The 20,262-nt window shown below is 35.1% G+C and overlaps 1 protein-coding gene across 1 annotated transcript; it reads right to left on the minus strand.

The window, feature by feature from the left end:
- Positions 1-881: 881 nt before the first annotated feature.
- On the minus strand, positions 882-4,576 carry LOC104587648 (GDSL esterase/lipase At5g33370-like). Its single transcript, XM_010245345.3, has 5 exons — positions 4,240-4,576; positions 3,995-4,122; positions 3,656-3,898; positions 1,959-2,211; positions 882-1,419 (listed from the first exon to the last, which is right to left on the minus strand). Exons 1-5 carry the CDS (start codon positions 4,481-4,483, stop codon positions 1,181-1,183), a joined length of 1,107 nt encoding a protein of 368 aa, XP_010243647.1. The 5' UTR covers positions 4,484-4,576; the 3' UTR covers positions 882-1,180.
- Positions 4,577-20,262: the final 15,686 nt, after the last annotated feature.

A 20,262-nucleotide genomic window follows, 5' to 3' on the forward strand; every position in this document is an offset into this window, starting at 1 on the left:
GGCCCATGCGGTGGAGGGAGTATCATCAGAGATGGAAGAAATGGTTTTATTAGTGCTTTCTCTAACACTTATGGTTTGGACTCCAATTTAGTTGCAGAGTCTATGACTTTATTGGATGGCTTACACCTGGCAGTTGCACTTAATTTAGATAAGATTATGGTGGAATCAGACTCCAAACTTCTTTATGATATTCTCAATGGCACTTGTACAACTCCTTGGAAACTTTGGTTTTGGTTGTCTCAGGTACAAGAACTTAGAAATAGATTTGATTTCTTTTGTATTCATATTTACAGAAAGGCTAACCATTCGGCAGATGCTCTTGCGAAGCTTGGCTGCTTAGCGTCTCAGAAAACTGTTTATGATTGCACAGATACTCTTCTTTCACACGTATAGAACTTGATTACAGCAGATGGTCTAGGTCTTCCTTTTTTGAGAATTCGTTAATTTTAGGTTGCTTAAACACTTTATGTTTATATGAGCCAGCCTTCCTTTGTATAGAACGAGGGGTAAGGCTTCATGTCCCCCCCTTCAAGGTTTTCTGCATATCAATAAAGTTTCAGTGGGCACCCCTCCATCGGGAGTAAATTTTAGGGCAAAAAAAAGATATGCTTATGGTTTTGTTCTTTCAAAGTCCAAAAGCACAAATTAAACCCAAATATCAGGCTTGTGATTTGGGGCTTGAAAGTTTTTGGCTTCAGATTTTCTCTGTTTTTAAAAGCAACTTCTACCAAACGTTTAAATCACTTTTTTTTGGCTCAATTTACAGCCTAAAAAGCTCAAAGCAAAAGCTTAATTATCCCAACAGTGTCTTGTTAAAAGTTGTTGACCACAATAGAAGCAGCCTTATTGCAAATATGAATTCTCCATAATAAATCATTGAATTTGACATATAATGCTTCACTGATATATTACCACAAAATCTTATATGATCCATACTGACACATTCAAAACACAACCAGGCTAAAAATTTTCAATGGACAAAGACATATCCAAACACAAATGTAATTGAAACTACACCTAGAACTCTATTCTCGAGCAGATCAATGCATCCTACTGAGGGACTAAGGCATGCAAGAGATTAATTAACTTGCAAGCACAAAAGCACCATATGAACAATAGTAATGGAGTCTAAAGGAAACATTAATATGTAAAAAATTTCAAAGGGCTGGTCATTAATTAATTAGGTCTTCATCCAGGCGTCCACAGCCATTATGGTGCTTAGATTCATTGGGTGCATGTAGTCATTTGAACCCGCCAGGATCTGTTGGACTATAATCCGGTTAGCTCGTTCACTTGGATGGAAAGGATCCCAAAATGCATAGACATCTCTGTTGGGACACAGGTTTGATGCAGACGTGCAGAGTCCTATCCCATTGTAAGGCCCTTGTCCACAACATGCGATCTTAGATGTAACAAAACCTGATTCACTCATAGAAAACAAACATAAAAATCATGTTGCGCTGAAAGATATGATGCTTGTGATCGATGAATTAAGACGAGTGGTTGGTACTCAAGAATTAAAAGAAGCAAGAATTTTGCTTTGCTTTTTGTTGCTCTGAAAGCAATTTCTGTAAATGATTTTATACTGACCATACTTTTAATTTGGGTTTGGCAGCAGGAGGGCCGAACCCAATCTGTGTTGATCAGCTTGGGTGGTAGAAATCACAGACCATGCATGACCAGCTAGCTACATTAATTTATATATATAAAACTATTGTACAAGGTACAAGCTTGTCTCTGGCATTTATTAGAAAAAATTCATCCCATTTATAAGTTAGTGTTTGCTGGTAGGTCTAAATCATGTTTATTTACGAAGGCTCCATTTGGGAAGAGTGCAAATACAAATATATCTCCAGTACTATAGCATCTGTATTTGCACTGAACATATATGTATTTGTACTCTTCTCATCAAAGGGAGTCTAGAAATTTTAAGAATTAATTAACCATGTTCAACGTACCATAAGCTTGAGGATTACTGACGAAATCCATGGTCATTCGGTTTGTGTTGGCAGCAACGAAGACATCTGAACCGATTTCGCTGTTGAGTTCGTTTATTGTCTGAGCAAGTTGAGGGTTAAACAGGGCAGCAGCTCTTTGCAGCTCAATGGCACATTCACCATTCACACTATGCAAGGCTAGCTCTGCTGGAACACAGCCCAAAGGCCCAGTTCCAGTCACAAGAACCCTTCGAGCTCCTAGTTCATAGACCCTCTGCAATACATACAAAAGTAAAAGTTTATGTAATTCACAAATTAAGCACAGTTAGGTAATCACAATGAGTGAGCATGTAATAGCTAGACTTGTTCATGGGCTGGGTAGCCTGATGGCCCGGCCCGGCCCGGTCTGCACCCCGGTCGGGCTTGGTCATGTAATTGTGCCCGTGGGCCTGACCTCGGGCCTAACATAGTAAGCCCGATTGTGTTTCGGGCCGGGCTCGGGATTTGTCAAAAAAGCCCGGCCCGGCCCAACTCAGCATTATATATTTTATAAAATATATAATATTTATTTTACATATTATATAAAATATATAAATAATATAATATTTATTAAAATATATTTTATAATTTAATATATATATTTTTTATTCTTTTCTTTATAATTTCTCTCTCTCTCTCTCTCTCTCTCTATTCAGCCGCTTCAGCAGTAGTAATAGTAATAGTATGGGCTAAATTTCGGGCTTGGGCCCAGGCTCGGGCTTTTTATGAGGGCCGGGATTGGGCCCAAGTTATAGGCCCGATGGTCGGGCCGAGATCGGGTTTGGGCCTTAAAAAAATCTGTTAATACAGAGTGAAAGCCTGGCCCGAGCCCGGTCCGGCCCGGCCCATGAACAAGTCTAGTAATAGCTGTGTGACACATGGCCTACTTAATGCGCCTTTCATCAAAACTTTTTTGCTTGGTTAGATAGAAATTATCCATTATTTTATTATCTTTGTCAAAATAATTAAAAATAAAAAACAATGAAAAATGAAAACGTAAATGAGTCTCAACTCCCAATACATTTAGGTTTTTCTTTTTTATTGTTTTTATTTTTAATTATTTTAACAAAAATAATAAAATAATAAATAATTTCTTTCTAACTGAGCAAAAACATTGGGATGAAAATTGCATTAAGTAAACCATATCTCATACAGCTATTACCTATTCACTCATTGTCCGTGCCTACCACATCCAGACCCACATTTAACATTGAGAGGGAGAGAGAGAATTTTGAATTTTCTCAGAAAAAAATGGCAAAGCACATCGTTTTATTTTTCAGCTTTTATGAGGTTAGCTGTGAAAGGGTCTGTTTGGGTGTAACTTACACGGGCTTCCGTCCCTTTTATAAATGCATGGTAGTTGGCTACGTACGCTTTAATTGTGCATGCAGAAACCAGATGCTAAGTTTGCTTTCCTCACCTCACCAACCAACCGTATCTCCTATTAACTCTCTCTCTCTCTATGGTGATAGTCTGATACGTACGCACCCCGTTCACTGTGCTTCACTGTTTAGGTTTTCCAGGGAGCAGGTTGACGGGGTGAAGCGCATTGAGCCAAGCCACCCACCAGGCCACCATGGCTTCATGAAATGGCTAATTAAGTCTAGTGTGGAGCTCGGACTGTGTATGCATACTATACAATACAAGGAGTAGTACAAGAAAAAGAGCAAGAATTATACCATTAAAATTTTCTTGTACTCAGAGATTACGTAGCGAACATAGTCTGGGAGAGAGAACTGCCGAGATCTTGCCGAGAAGGGAATCAAGTAGTAGTTGTTAACGAAGTCATTGCCGCCGAGAGTGATGAGGACCAGCGCCCGGTTCACAAGCTGCTGAGTCTGTTCTTCTCCAATTAACGCACTTACCCGTTGCTGGTATTGCTGGAAGTACTCCAATTGTTTGAAGATTCTTATGATGTTAAGCTGCATTTGTACAACTTCGACAGGTCAGTGAGCTGAACTTAATTCTCAGAATGAAATGGCGGCAAGAAGTCGAGATGAAATGTGGGTGGCGCTTACAAATTGGATTCCGGTGTCATTGAGAACTCCCACTCCAGCAGAAGCGAAGTTGGCACCGTTAAGTAATCTTTGTCCTGTGAGCTCTGGGCTCAAGTAGGGTAGTGTGGACTCTTCACCGATGGCCTGACCTGATACAACATAAAAAATGCCGAGTTTAATTAGTTTCAATTCCTAGCTAGCTAAGACAAATTAAAGCATTGAGATGCTATATATACAGAAGAATCAAAGGAGCTAGCTAGCCTAACTGATAAGGTCTGGGATGTTAAAGCCATTAGAGAATCGGCCAGTAGCTCGATGAGATGGGTAGTCGATGCCATAAGGATATGAGTCAGCCCGAGCAGAAGTGGCCAGGTAATTGTTGTTTCCATTGTCTACAAGCGAATCACCAAAAACGAAGAATGCACGGGCTTCAGCCTGAGGGACAAGGCTGCACAACGGTGCTGCTAGCCCTACTAACAGGGAAGCAACGATAACAGAATGGAAATCCATGGAAGTTTGCTGTGAGCAAATTCTAGGACAATTCTTCCCCTAACCTAAGAACTCTCCACTCACACACTCATCTGGTACTGAAGGTTAGGGTAGTGGGTGGAGCTTTATATAGTTGTGGTAAGGTATATAGCAGTACTAGCTATAAAGCGCGCCAAGGAGGCTCATAGATGCACAAAACTAATTAATGGCCTCTCTACCACCAAAAGGATGAGAGATGAGCGAGGGTCCCCCACCTAAGGAAATTAACCAAGCTAGCTAGCTCACAAACGATGCAAGTTTGTCCTATTGGCTCAGTAAAGAGTATAAATACAAATATATATATAGTGCAAATTTATACATACAGAATAATACAAAATGCAAGGTTTTGCACTCTAAATATTTGCATTTGTACTCCTTCCAAATTGAGCCATTAGGTTGCAATAAGCAGAGTACCTCTAGCATGGTTTAATAGTGTTTTAGCTACAGCTGCATCTCTGTGTCCACATTGGCCAATTGACCACTGACAGTGAGAATCAAGTTTATCTAGTAATTAAGCATATATTAGGAAATCGATTGGTATGCTGTTCATTAGACATCATGTCCAATCTACTCATAAGTAGTGTATTTCGCCTTCATGGTGTGTATCTTTATGTGTTCAATTCCTTCATATTCAGAAGTTTATGAAATTTGTTTGTTTCTTTGTCACTCTCCCCTATTATCATCAACAGCAGCACACCAGCAAATATCACCATCAAAAGGTAATGATGATGAGGAGGATGACAGCAATAATGGCTGTAATAAAATCTGCAACAACTAGGAAGACACTAAGGCAACAACCAGGTGCACGCATGCATCTTGCCTCCACACCATTGCATCCCTACTGTTGATCTGGAAAACATGGGTCCCATTTGGCTTATCTATCACAGTAATTAATGACATCATTAATTCCAGATCAACTGTATGAGATGCATGGGTTGAGTGGAGGAGATTTGAACTAATTATAAGTTGGCTTAGTAATTCCCTCAACAACTATGGTTGGCAGTAAATGGAATTACAGTGTCAGCCATGGTTTTAAATTTCAATTATTAATTTATTTAACAACTTTAACTATCTCATTATATGGTAAATGGTATAAATTAATAGAATTACAGTAGTATTAAGAGTTAATTAATAAGTTATCCAGTCTGATATGTGTCAACTTTGATACTTTAAACAGCCTGGATGTGAAAACAGTTATAATAAGCAACTGAAAATGATATGATGCCGATTACTTTAGGCTCAGTTTGGAAGAAGTACAAATACAAATATGTACAGTGTAAATACATGCAAAATAATATAAAAAAATAAGGTTTTGCGCTCTATAAATTTGTATTTGTACTCTTTATTTCCAAACTGAGCCTTGGAAAGAATGCAAATGCAAATATGTACAATAGGAATACATACAAAATAATAGAAAATGTAAGGTTTTGCACTCTACAATTTTGTATTTGTACTTCTTCCAAACTGAGCCTTATGGAAAAATAAAACCTCTGAAGTATGCGGCAAATTTAGATATTTCGATTTAATTAAGAATCCAGTTGAATCATTCACGACATAATTTGCATGTGTTTTAATAAGAAGAAGAAGAAGAAATGATATGATAGAGGAAGTTAATATCATTTGTACCCAAAAGAAAAAGTTAATACTTTTAATATATTAGGGTTGACCAGGAAGCATACAAGCCCAAATCATGAAATTAAGAGGACAGTCTTTCCCTTGCATATGCACCACACATCTTGGTAGCCTCTTAAAAGTCTTCTCCTTGTCCTCTTAATGGGTATCCTATAGATTTCTCCATTACATATTTCAAGAATTTATTGGATCATCATTCTCAAAGTTAGAAAACAAATCTAAGGGTCCATTCGGTTTTTGGGAATAGGGGTGCAACTTGGGTGGGCCTAGCCTGAGTCTATACTGACTAAGCCCGAAATTTTATATATGCTGAGCTTTGATTTTCGGTCATCAGGCTCTGTTCAGGCCCAAGAAGTCGAGCTTTGTTTATTTTTTGGGCTGGGCCTAGGCCTAGCCCTTAGGTAGCTCAAACCTGGTCCAACTATACATATTCATACATACATTTGTATGTAAATAAATAAATAAATAATATATATATATATATATATATATATATATATATACATATTTACATAAATGCATATATACATATACAATTTAGAGCAGGTTCATTGACCAACCCGAACCTGGCCTGAGCCCGAACCCAACCCAAGTGCATCAAATTATAGTGCAGGTTAAACTCGGGTTGGGAAGATCGGGCTTGGTCCGAGCTTGGGCCTTAAACCCAAATTTTAGGGTTGGGCTTGGATTGACAGTTAGTTCTAGCCGTTTGGTTTGGGCAGAATGGAATGGAATTCAGATTCCCATTCCTGACAGAATGGCATTCCCCCCTTTGAGGGAATGTCGATTCCAGCCTCCCCCCCCCCCCCCCCCCCCCCCTTGGGAATGAAAATCTCATTCCATCTGGCCAAAAAAAAAGACATTATTTAAAAATCCTCAAACCCCTAATTCTCTTTGCCCAACGCCAGCTCTTGGGAGTCATGCATATCTTATGGAATCCAATTCTGATTCCTATTTGAACCAAACAGGTGGAGGAATAGGTGATTCTGATTCCGGTTCTAAGGAATTTTGATTCCATATCGAATGCAAACCAAATGGACCCTAAATGTATATAACAATTTCCCACCGATTTCCCCATTATGTAATATCAATACTTCACAGTCCAAAAAGATCACTTTTAAGTATTCAATCAAAAGTCCAAAATTAAAGAAGCCTGTTCATCATAGTCTCTTGTCAATTTTCATTTAATATTGAACATCTAACATTGATCTTTAATTTGTAACAGGGCTGTTGGTTGGTGTCGTGTGGCTACTTAATTATTTTCAGTATTGAGAATTAGACAGCAATAGCTCCCTTAAGTTTTCCCAACAAGAGTGGTTTATAAAGGAAGGTGTAAGCATATGGAGGTCTAGTTAAAGTTGACTTCATTCCCATGTGGCTAGCATAAATTGGTGGGGTTGAAGTTAAAGGGGGGTAGTTGAAATGTTGAATATCCACCACCCATGGAACAATTCCTCCTATCCTCAGTGTTCAGGAAGAGTTTTAAGAGTCTCTCCAAAACCAACTACTCTACAACAAACCTTCAAACAATTTAACCTAATAAGGGGAACTCTTCAATGAAATGCCTACACTAGCTTCTTAAAGACTGTATTTACAACTCACTTTTTCGGCCATTAATTTCCAATTTGTACTAGTGAATTAAATTCCCTACTCCACCAAACAAAATCACAGCTCCAATAAATCATTTGTTGTCCATCTAGCATTATATATATATATATATATATATATATATAAGAGCTTAAATATGGTTGGATTACATTGGTGCACCCAAATATGAAGGAAGGTGATGATAATGCTTGAGTTATAACTATGTTACATTATTTGCTTTTAGAAGCTGAAATGCTTGGCTAGATCATAACTCTCTTACTCTCTTAGATTATATATCCACCCACAAGACACTAGATGGATTTAGGTAGTTCTCTCTCTCTCTAAATATAAATAGGTCTGGCTATGGATCGAGGTTGTGATGAGCAGGTTATTAACTAATTATTAGAAGTCAAATAAGATCACAATCCATGTTGATTGTATAAATTAATTGTAAGCTTTTTGAGCAAGTCATATAATTTGGATTTTATGTGTAGATATCAAGACACAAAGATGTTAAATGTTCAAATAGGACCGCTTCATAATAATACATAAGATGCATTGGCAAATAAGTGATCCATCTGCTTTGCCTTAAATGATTCTGCATGTGTAAGATTGTTATGACATGATCAGTCGCTCTGCACCTCGTATATATGTAGGGTATATGATGTAACTTGTCATGCATGTTTCGTTATTTCCTTCCTAATACAACACTCGACGTCATGAATACAACATTAAGATTTCTACATTCGACGAAATTTTATTCAAGACTTTGATATAAATTAAAGGCGTACATATGCATATCATCAGGGATTTTAGGAGAACAATTGCTTGTATGATGTGTTTTTGACATTTGACTAAATCATTTTATGGTGAAGCAATGTTTATATGAATTCACATACGACTTGTGCCCTGTTCAGTTTCACTTTTAAAAAGTATTTCTTTTAACAAGTACTTTTAAGAGATAGGACCATACATTAAGTGGTTTTTAAGTATTTATAGGTGTTTTGGTAAAAAAAGTGGGGAAAAGAAAGCACTTTTTAAAAAAGTGACCTGTATGTGGCTTTTTTTTTCAGCACTTTTTGAAGTGGTGCTTCATTCGAATGGGATGAACCGGTCCTTGTTTTTTTTAATGAAAAAAATATCCCCATGTGAGGTTATCCTCCTCCTCCTCCTCCATTCAAAACCTTATAACATACCAGGCAGCGACGACGTCAGTTGCAGGTCTACCGGCAATGTTCGACGGTGAGCAAAAAACGGCAGGCGGACCTGTCGTTTTTCTCTTATCTTTGTTTTTCTGTAGTATTCCATCGATTTGAGGCTATTTTTTTTGCGTTTTTCTGAAATCTGAAACTCCCCTTTTCTCTCTGGTCACAGATCTATGTTTGGACAACTTCAACAATGATATTCCACCGTCCAACCGCTTGTGACTAGAAGGTGTGTTCGCCCAAACTTCTCCCCTCCATGTTTGGTTTTTCGGATGATTTTTTCTCTGGTTTGATTTGTTTTTGTGTGTGTTCATATGAGAAATCTGAAATTCTTTTGGGCGTTTTTTTTTGTTAGAAATCATGCAAAAAAAATTGCTTAAGTTGGATGAATATTCGTGTGAATATATTCTTTAATTGTGATTGAATTTTTTTCTTTATTTGATATGAATATTTGTGTGAATATATTCTTGAAGTGTGAATATTCATGAATTTTTTTTATGAATATTTGTAAATATTCTTGAAGTGTAAATGTTTCACTGGGATTCAGTGAAGAATGAGTGGAAGATATTCCATAAACTGTCAACTTATACCGGTTTGGGTTGAGATCCAGTGAACGAAACATTCACTATTGGGGATGACTATCTGAAGGTATGTAGGTTAATACAATAAACATGTAGGTTAATACACTTTTGGGATGACTTTTTGGAAGTATTTTGTGAAAATTGGTCGTTAAAAGCACTTTCTATAAGTAATTTGTGAAAATTGTTTCCTAAAAGCACTTTTGGAAAGTATTTTGTGAAAACTATGACTTGAAAGTGCTTTCTGGAAGTATTTATTATTATTATTTGTTGTTGTTGTTATTGTTGTTATCCATGTGGCACTCCATGTGTGGCTCATGTGGGCTCTCATGTGTCATGATATAGGGATGTGGTGATTTTTCATTGAAATGTATATTATAATGATATGAAAAAGCATTGTTTATAAGTATGTGGGAAGTGAAGACTAAAAGTGTCATTTAAGCCAATATAAGCACTTGTGGGGAAATAGGTCACCAAACATACTCACCCCAATAAGTGCTTAAAAAACACAATAAGTGGTTGGCAAGTGGGTCACCAAACAGCTTTCAGGCATGTTAAAAGAAGCACTTCTAAAAAGTACTTGTTGCACAAGTACTTCTTTTCCAAATCTCTTATTCACCAAACATTGGGAATGCTTAAAAATAAGTGCTTATTTGGGCTATTAAGAATTTATTGGTATTTGGGATATAAGCTTGAAATAAGCGATTATTTTAAAAATAATAAGGGCTTATTTTTTAGGGATTATGGCTGATAAGGGCAACTTTTTGGTCTTATAATCAATAAAAATACAAATTTTAACTGGTTGCTTTTCTAACTGGTTGCTCTTACTAACTGGTTGGTCGAACTTATTAACCGGTTGCTCTTCTGTCTCCCGATGGAGTAGAGGCCGTCACGAACGCAGCTGAAGTGGCAACGTCTGAGGCAAGTTGATTCATGTCGGCTGGCTGCAGGTCAAACCCCAACCTTGATCCGAAACGCTACCAAAGCGTTCATCTGTTTATCAAGCATGGCCGCCTCTTTCCTCACCTCCTCCACTTTGGACTTGTAAAAATGGTTCACCTTCACCTTGTTCAGTTCGTCATCAAGCCTCCTGAAGTAGATCGGCTCGTATTCTCCTCCTTCATCTCCTAACATTAGAAAATTAGTCTGGTAACGCCCCTGATCCGAACTCCCTTCCTGCAGCACTGACTTCACAAGTATCACCTAGTCCTCAACGTCTCCTCCTCGGCTGCTGGGACTCTTGAGGTTGTGGTACTGAGGACCTTGCGCAGTCGATCATAAGAGGATGAAAAATTTATAAGGAAGAGAAGTAATTTGTTCGGTTGTCTAAAGGAGGAAAAGGTGATGAACAGTATTTTTACCCTTTTTTGATATTTTTAAAAAAGTTATACTATTGTAGAAATTATATTAAAAAAAATTATTTTTATTGATAATAAGATCCAAAAGTTGCCCTTATTTCATTTTTATTGATAATAAAAAAAATTATTTTTAAGCCCAAATTTCTAACTTTTTTTAAGTGTTTATACAATAAGCACTTATTCATTTTTCTTATTTCAAAATTATCCCTAGTTGAATTTTAAAATACCACTTATAAAATTATACCTAGTTGAATTTTATAAAAGCACTTTCATGAAAGTACTTTTATAAAAGTGCTTTCATAAAAATATTTTCATAAAAGTACTTTTGTAAACGTACTTTCGTAAACGTATGTTTCTAAAAGTGCTTTCACAAAAGTGTTCTCATAAAAATACTTTCATATAAAAACACTTTTATAAAAGTGTTTTTGTAAAAGTGATTTCATAAAAATACTTTCACACAAGTGTTTTTATAAAAATAATTTAATAAAAGTACTTCATAAGGATATATTTTGAAAATTTGAAAGAAAATGAAGGACAATATAATTACAAATGCTTATTTAAGTTCTTATTGAAGAAAAAGACTATCAAACATGTCAAATGCAAATAAGTGCTCATTCGAATAAGCACTTATTTTTAACTTAAACACTCCCAAGCATGGCCTTAATATAATTAAATGAAAGAAAATTGTGTTCATTGTCTTATAGGACAGAAGATAAGAGTCGATTTGATAAGGAACCCTTTGGGTTGAATGGCGAACAATTACACCAATCTCATATCCCACCGGACTTTCAGTATTTTGCCATTTTAATATATAGGAGCCTCATACTTTGATAAGAAAAATGCAGAAGAAAGAGTACTGAAGAGAGGGTTATAGCCATGTGGCAAAGATTCTGCCTGAGATGGCAGGACTTAATGGCTCTGTTTGTCTTAGGGTTGATATGTTTAAGAATATGCAGTCAAAATTGAAACTCTTGTGCAAACAAAATGGATCCCAGTTATACTAGCCTTTTACTTCCCTGTAACAAAAGACATAGATCAACAATGTCGGCAGAGGGTATAATGTATTTAGCCTGCTAGCAAACTCTATGTTCATTCCACCTTGTCCTATGAAATAAATAGTTGCACAAAAAACAGAGTACCAATATATATATATATATGTATATTCAAAATTATTAGCTTAAAGCAATTCAAAGTGCTTTGTCTTTTTTTTTTTTTTGGTTAGATATATTTGAGATGATTGTATTTGTTAGCTTGGTGATGAATACGATTTGGCAATTTCCACGTTTATCTAATATTTAACTATATACGTATTATTATTTTGTGATTCCAAAGCAGTAAATATTTCTTGAAAACTAATGTTGTATTTGGATAAGCTTCAGATTTTGTGCTTTATTGCAAAAAAGTGTTTTTTTGGCTTAAATTGTTATGTTTTTAAAAGTAATCGTTATCAAACTATGAAAACCATGGTTTTTAGAGACCGAATTGGTTAGGGGTCTGGTTACTGGGTTAAACGGTCTGGCCGTTTGAATCAAATGGCTGGCCCGTTTTGATAAAAAATAAAAAATTTAAAAAAATGAAAACCGGTCAAAACCATTCGAACGGTTAATCGCTTGGGTCAGCGGTTTGTTGACCAAAATCAATGGTTTTTAGAGAAAACTCGGTTTTGGGAAAAACCGAAACCGGTCTGATTGGTTCCCAGTTTTTCTTGTCTGACCGTCCGGTCCGGTTCGATTTTAAAAACCATGATGTAAACATGATTTTTGACAATCAAAGCTTTAGGCTCCATTTGGAAGGAGTACAAATACAAATATGTAGTGTAAAATCTTATATTTTGTATTATTTTATATCTATTTGTACTATACATATTTGTATTTATATTCCTTCCAAACCGAGCCTTAAGCCATGTTTGGAAAGAGTACAAATACAAATTTGTAAAGTATAAAACCTTGTATTTTGTATTATTTAATATGCATTTGCACTGTATATATTTATATTTATACTCTTTCCAACTGAGTCTGAAAAGCAAAAGCAAAACCTTGGACTCCAATTAATTGTTAAATTCTGCAACATGAATAAATACTGAATTCCTAATTATGCCGATATTTGTTATGTCTTTTTTCTTTGATTTTTTTCAAAAAGAAACAGATATTAGTACATGTAGAGGCAGTCATAAGTCATAACAGCTGAATATATATGTCGAACAGAATGACTTTTTGCTTTTGTCTTTTAGTGAATAAATTATTAAAGAGGTTGTGAGATGTCTAAACCGAAGTTGAGTTGATAACTATAGCCATAAATATTTTAATAATTAATCATCTTATCCACTCACAGACAAAGCAAAATCAATGTATCATTCAATTCAGCCACTTTAGCCATTATCCAATAGCCTCCTAGTAAAACACTATGATGCTAATTAATGGTCAGGCTTAATTTTAATTTTATTTTTGTCTTGTTTTTAATACTAGATTAAGGGTGAACTCTCACAGCATAAGGAACTACCCATGGTTGTAGTTATGGGCATAAGTGGAGCTACGTTTTTACAAGGGCAAACAATTGAACTCACTTGGCTTCTGAAATCCTTCAAAGGATTGTTCACAATTTATGTTAAGTTCATTTTTTTCTTCAAAGTTGACCCCATATTTAAATAAAAATTGCAAAACTAATTTAAAATATATAAAGATTTGATCCACTAAAAATGAAGCTACCAAACTCCATTAAAAGCATGAGATACCTCCGGTAAAAAATTAACCATCATTATGATAAAATAACGAATTGTAATGTTTCACATGCAAATGATTAATAATAAATATGTGTATATCAATGTTCTTTTCTTTTTTTTTTTTATGACTTTAGTTTTAGTTGCACATGCCGGAAAAATTCCTGACTCTGCCACTATTGATGGAATGACTAATATCTGACCATGTAAACTCCTGAATCCCCCCCACAAATTTATTCCAAAGAACTCAATTCTCCCATCCATCACACTGCTACCTTGTTATGACTCCTTGTTCACTGAGCCAGATGCTGATCTTATCATGTTATCTTAAAGTAAAAGCATGGGCCTGGGCTGCATGACCTGCCAAACTGGGCCCCCTGTACCTTGTCCTGCCTCCTACATTATCTGGGGCTTATGACCCACCAATTCATGGACCTTGGTATGGAAATTGATTGGATTAGAAAGTAGATCAAAACCAACGTAACATATGATAACTATAAAGATACACTGATCAAGAGTTAGAAGTTAGAAAAGTTTGAAAACCATGAATGGATCTACAACTCAATGTAATCTAGTGCCCTTTTGGGAGGGCTGAAGTAGCCCCACATGGATTATGTTCCCAAATCGGCAGTGAGTCAGTTATTTTAAGTGATGTTCCCTTCAATCCCTTTAAATAGTTTATTGGAGTGCTTTAAAGGTAGCTGAATCAGCTTAATTGAATCTTCAGCTCAACCCTCTAAATGGGCCCTTAGTCATATTAATCTTTTATAGGCACTTTCATGGTAGGGGCAGTTCATCAAATCCATCAACCTGACCTAATTCGATTTGATTTGGTCGGTTTTCAAATTATTTCGGTCAATTTCTATTCATTTTATGTTAACTCGAGAGGTTGGGTCGGTTTTGGTTTGTCCATTTATAAATCGACCAAAACCGACCCGATTTGATCATATATGCACATTAATATTTTATATTTTTATTATGGGAAAGTACGAAATTTTCCATATTTCCTAGTAGACCTTGCAAAAAGTTGACTCGACCTAATCCAATCTGAAAAAATAGGGTTAGGGTCTCATATTGAGCTACCTGAATTTGAGAATGACCAGACCTAACCCAATCCGGAAAAAAATTGGGTTGGGTTGGGTCATGGGTCAACCCGTTGACCTGATTGTTAGGTCTAATTGGGACTATTTATGCATTGTTAGAAGTTTCACTCTTTAATTTTTACTATTTAATTTTTACTCTTTATTGTTTACTCTTTCAATTGTTAAATGTTCAGGTTTTTTTATTTTATATTTGGAATTTTAAGGTTAATTCCTTTAATTTTGACAGTTTTCATGTACTTTCTTTATTTTTTAAATTTTAATTATTTTTTGGGATGACTTGAATTGATTCATGGGTCAACCCTAACCCGAACATTTAGGGTTAGGGTCTAGCATTTGGCAACCCAACCCGAAATTCAACCCGAAGTGTCTTGACCCAACTCGAACCCGACTCACACAATTCAATTGCTAAGTCTATTCCCTAGTATAAAATATTGTATATTGTAAATTTTAATTTTTAAAATTTACTTTTTTAATAATACCACTACAATTCCTTAAATTTAAATCGTTTGAACCAATCATTGAAACCAAAAATCGACATGAACTAATACAATCTGGATTGGCTAATTTTCACCATTAATTGATCGGTTTCAGATGACCAACTCCCCAACCTGATCAGGTTGATTTAGTTGGCCAAACAACCTATCTAGACGAGAACCAAACAGACCCGTAAACACCTTTCCAGTACTCTAATTGCTCTAAAAGTTCTTGGGGCAAATATTAATGTTCACATATATTGCTTTAAAAGCGGAAGCATGTTTTGCATATATTTATTTTGATACTATGATTTGCATTCACACCTGATACGGATGCAGAACTTGTACTTTTTGTTACATTTACACTCATGGATTGCACAAATTTTATGCCCCAAAACTTGTTACAGTGTTTCCTGCACACATGACACTACATCAGCACATCGTTTACTTGTGTGACCGACGAGTCCGGATCTCCTGTTCACACAAAGTCTACCCATGTCAATTGCAGTCATACATGGAGAACATCTCAACCTTTGCATAGCATTAGGAGAACATCTCAACCTTTGCATAGCATTATGCAGAGAGAGTTCCCAATTCACAAAGGGTAGTGTGTTGTGGGTAAACGTGGACAAAGTTCTCGTGGGCAGGAGATCCGGAGTCGTGACTAAAGTGTCTTGCAGGTAGAGTCTAGCATTGAACTTCCATTATCCTAATCCCGATGTTTAGCAAAAAACCGTTGAACTAGTCAACAAATCATTGACACAGACAATTGAACTATCGGCCCGTTCGACCCGTTCAACGGTTTTTAGCCATTTTTAAATTTTAATTATTTTTTAATTTATTTTATTAGAATGGACTATCTGTTTGAATCAGACGGTTGAACCATCAACCAAAAAAACTGATGGCCAGAACGATTCCAATTCCAGGTCATTTTTTTAAAACATTGGAGTCCAGTTGGGCAGAAAAATCTGACCCCAAAACTTAATGCAAAAATTGCAACACTTTCTACCCACCGTCATTCTGTTGTGTCCTACATAAAATGGTGGCCACTTGCACTCCTATGCATTTGCACTTTCTTTCATATAAAATGGTGATCACTTCATTCCCATTCCTTTGCACCCATTTACTCTCTTCCCCCTTTGCGTCTCAAACAAATTAATTAAGTCAAGTAAACCTCAAGCACAAGCGAAGCAGAATTTGCACCCCCATTTACTTGTACCAGTGCAAACGAAATATGCACTGCAGAAACCATTCTTTGTATTTCAGTTGTTTGGGGAGCCTAATTGTATTTGCATTGGTTTCAAGAAAACAAAGGATTCGATAAGAAAAAGAAATCATGAAACCATTCTTTTTCGATCGATATCCCATATTAATTTTCAACCGATGGGTAAAATTGCAATTCTCTTGGACCAAAAAAATCTCAACATTGCGTAGGAAGAAGTTGGTCATCCAATGAAATTCATTCAAGAGTCCTGATTCTGCTTAAAATCCCTTTTTTTTCAACTTTTACTGAAGTTATGCATTCAAGTGGCTTCTAATTCCAAAATTCTTGAAAAGCCCAAATCTTGCATTTGGGTAGTGGACATTGGTAGAATGATCAAATCCTAATAGTTCTGAATTGGTGTGCTTGAATATTAGAACTCAAATTTTAGAATCTGGATTATAAAAATCCCGTTTATCCTTTACATAAGGAGCTGTTTGGTAATGACTTAAGTAGCTGAACTGAATGATATATTGTTGTCGTTTTTAAATGATAAAATATTTGAGAGTCTAGTAATCTACCCAATTTCTTCATTTATTGAAGATCTCACAAGTAGGATGATCATGGGCTGGCAGCCAGGCTTTGGGTATATATATATATATATATATATATATATATATAATTTATGCTAATATAAGATATTATATATAATATATCATTCGTGTCATTTTATAATATATTTAAATATATAATATTTCATATAATATAAAATAAAACACACAAACAGAAAAAAAAACCTATAATATAAAGTATATGGTTTTGACTATGATACGAGAAAAACTTACAACCAATCAATCAGCATAATAAAAGGTTTTGATTGGTCAAAGTTCTTCTGGTATCATACTTCTCCAAAATCATAGATTTACCCAACTATAAAATATATTACCCGCTGCTGGATTATAAATGATCATCCTTCGACAATGTTGTTGGTAAGGCTCCATTTGGATAGCTTTTGCTTTTGAGATTTTGGCTGTAAGAAATAAAAATAAACAAAAAAGTGTTTTGAGTATATGGGAAGAGTAGTTATGGTTTTTTAAAATAATAATCTAAACCAAAACACATTTAAGCCCCATAACACACAGCCTGAATTAAGACTTTGTATTTCGGGCTTTGAAAACACAAATCTTGAAGCCTTATCCAAATACAACATTATTTACTAGACCATGAAAAAAAAGAAAAAAAAAATAGAAAATTAAAAAAGTCCTGAAAATGTAACAAGGTAAACAAACATATGAATTGAAAAAGAAAGCAAAATTATGCTGTTAATCTGGCTACTTTAAATAGTAAGGTACTTAAAGCATTTCCAACGACTCAGTAAGGGCAAAAGCTTGGCTAGGGCCCCATCTGTTGCCTAGATTTTACTTTGTCTTGAACCCTTGGCCACATATTTCATGTTTGAAGACATGAGGTGGGCAAATTATATTAAAACGTTAAGGCTGTATTTGGTTTGCTGGAAAATAAGAGAAATAAAGTTGAGGAAAGTTTTTATAAGGCTCTGTTTGTTAAAAGTGCAATTTCATTTGCACTAATATAAATGCATAGAAGTGCAAATAAGAAAATTGTAAATTTTGGTTCATTTTTTGTTTCAGGTTCTATTTTGCTTATATGCATTGCAAATAAACAAAATATTTATATTAACTTTGTTATGGGCTTTTTTTTTTGAAAAAAGAATCATAACAAAATTAAACCAATATTTGCATTCAATTCATTCACAGTCCTATATTTTTATACAGTGCAAATGAAATTGCACCAAACTCCTTACGAATTTTTCCTCAACTTTTTGTTTCTCTCTTAATTTTCCATCAAACCATATCCTAAAGCATGGACAATCACACTTAGGGCTGTCAATTAATCGATTTTGGTTTGGATCAATCCGATCCAAACCTTATCAAATCAGATTTGGATGGTCCATTATAATTATTTGATTTGGCCAATCCAAAATAAACTGGTCCATATTTTTATTGGTTTGAATTAGAGCTAAACTAAATTTCCAATAATCCGATCATAAGGCCAAACCCTTGTCCAATTTGAAATCAATTAAAACTGAAAATAGCATAAAATCACTTTTATGAAAGTATTTTTATGAAATCACTTTTATTAAAATATTTTTATAAAAACACTTTTATAAATCACTTTAATAAATGCACTTTTACAAAAGTACTTTTATGAAATCACTTTTACAAAATTTTACGGAAGTACTTTTATGAAAGCACTTTTATAGAAATACTTTAATAAAAGCACTTTTAGAAAATCACTTTTATGAAGAACTTTTACGAAAGCACTTTTACAAAAGTGATTTTACAAAAGTACTTTTACAAAGTATTTTTTGAAAGTACTTTTATAAAAACACTTCTACGAAAGTACTTTTATAAAGACACTTCTACGAAAATACTTTTATAAAAGTAATTTTATGAAAGCACTTTTGTGAAAGTATTTTTATAAAAGTACTTTTACAAAATATATATATGTTATAATTTATGTTAATATAAGATATTATATATAATATATCATTTGTGTCATTTTATAATATATTTAAATATATAATATTTCATATAATATAAGATAAAATACACAAACAGAAAAAAAAAAAACTTGTAATATAAAGTATATGGTTTTGACTATAATATCAGAAAAACTTACACCAGTCAATCAGTATAATAAAAGTTGTAATCAAATCATGGGGTGGTTTTGATTGAATGATTGGTCAAAGTTCTTGTGGTATCATACCTCTTCAAAGTCATAGATTTACCCAAAGTTCTTTTTTTGGTAATTAAGAACGGTTAAGATGAATTGCAAAATCCTCCTATTTTTTGTTTTTAATCCAATCAAAATTGACAGCAGTTGCAGCCATTTCTCTTCAACATTCTTCTAAAGCTATAATGGAAGAAATGGAAGGTAATCAAAAGATATACCCATTTCATTTATACAATTCTCAATCCAACTCCTATTTATCTTTTTCTATATAATACCGATAAACATCTAATGAATTTATTTATTTTCCTTTTCGAACACTATCAATCTCTCTTCTCTATATCCTCTTGCATGGGAATTTTTTTGTGCCAATTCTCAAATACTTTGGGATTTGAGCTAGGGGTGCAACTTGGGCAGGGCAAACCTGAGCTCAAACCAATCCAATCTGATGTTTTACACGGGCTGGGATTGAATTTTTGTTTCTCGGACTGGGCTTGGGCCCAACCCTTAAGTAGTGCAAGTCTGACCCAACTTACGCTTACATACATATATAAATATGTATTTACATACATACATACATAATTATAAATTGGGTTCATTGACCAACTCGAAACCGGCACGGGCTCGAGCCCGAACCCAACTCATTTGCATCAAATTTACAATACAAGCTGGGTTCGGGTTGGAAAGATAGGGCTCGAGCTCATGCTCGGTTCAAACTCGAGCCTTAGGCTCAAATCTTAAACAATGGAGCTAGATTGAACACTGCCTCCATCTTAAAGCACGCATTGACAAGGGGATGCAACTTGAGTTAGGTTGAATTGGGTTGAGAATTTGTCAATGGCCCAATTGAAATTAAATTCTCGATAAAATTGAAATTCTTCAAATCGAGCAACTCGACTTGCATTTCTAGTGTTGATAGGGCTTTTAGGCCTTGTTTCTCCACAAGCATAGAAGTTGCTTGGCTCCAACTGTTTCTTCTTCCCCATGCTCGTCCAAAAGAGAAAATAGTGCATGCAATTTATGTACAAGTACAATAATCCAAATTTCCATTGTGACACAAAAGGGGATAAGATGTCAATCCATGGCTGGGGCAAGTACCATGGTGAATGGCCAAAATGACTTGTCGGGCATTGGATTCTGCTTCCATCTCTCACATC

The sequence above is a fragment of the Nelumbo nucifera genome, chromosome 1 (genome assembly GCF_055504915.1).
Source record: "Nelumbo nucifera cultivar China Antique chromosome 1, China Antique-T2T, whole genome shotgun sequence".
In the NCBI taxonomy this organism is placed as follows: Eukaryota; Viridiplantae; Streptophyta; class Magnoliopsida; order Proteales; family Nelumbonaceae; genus Nelumbo; species Nelumbo nucifera.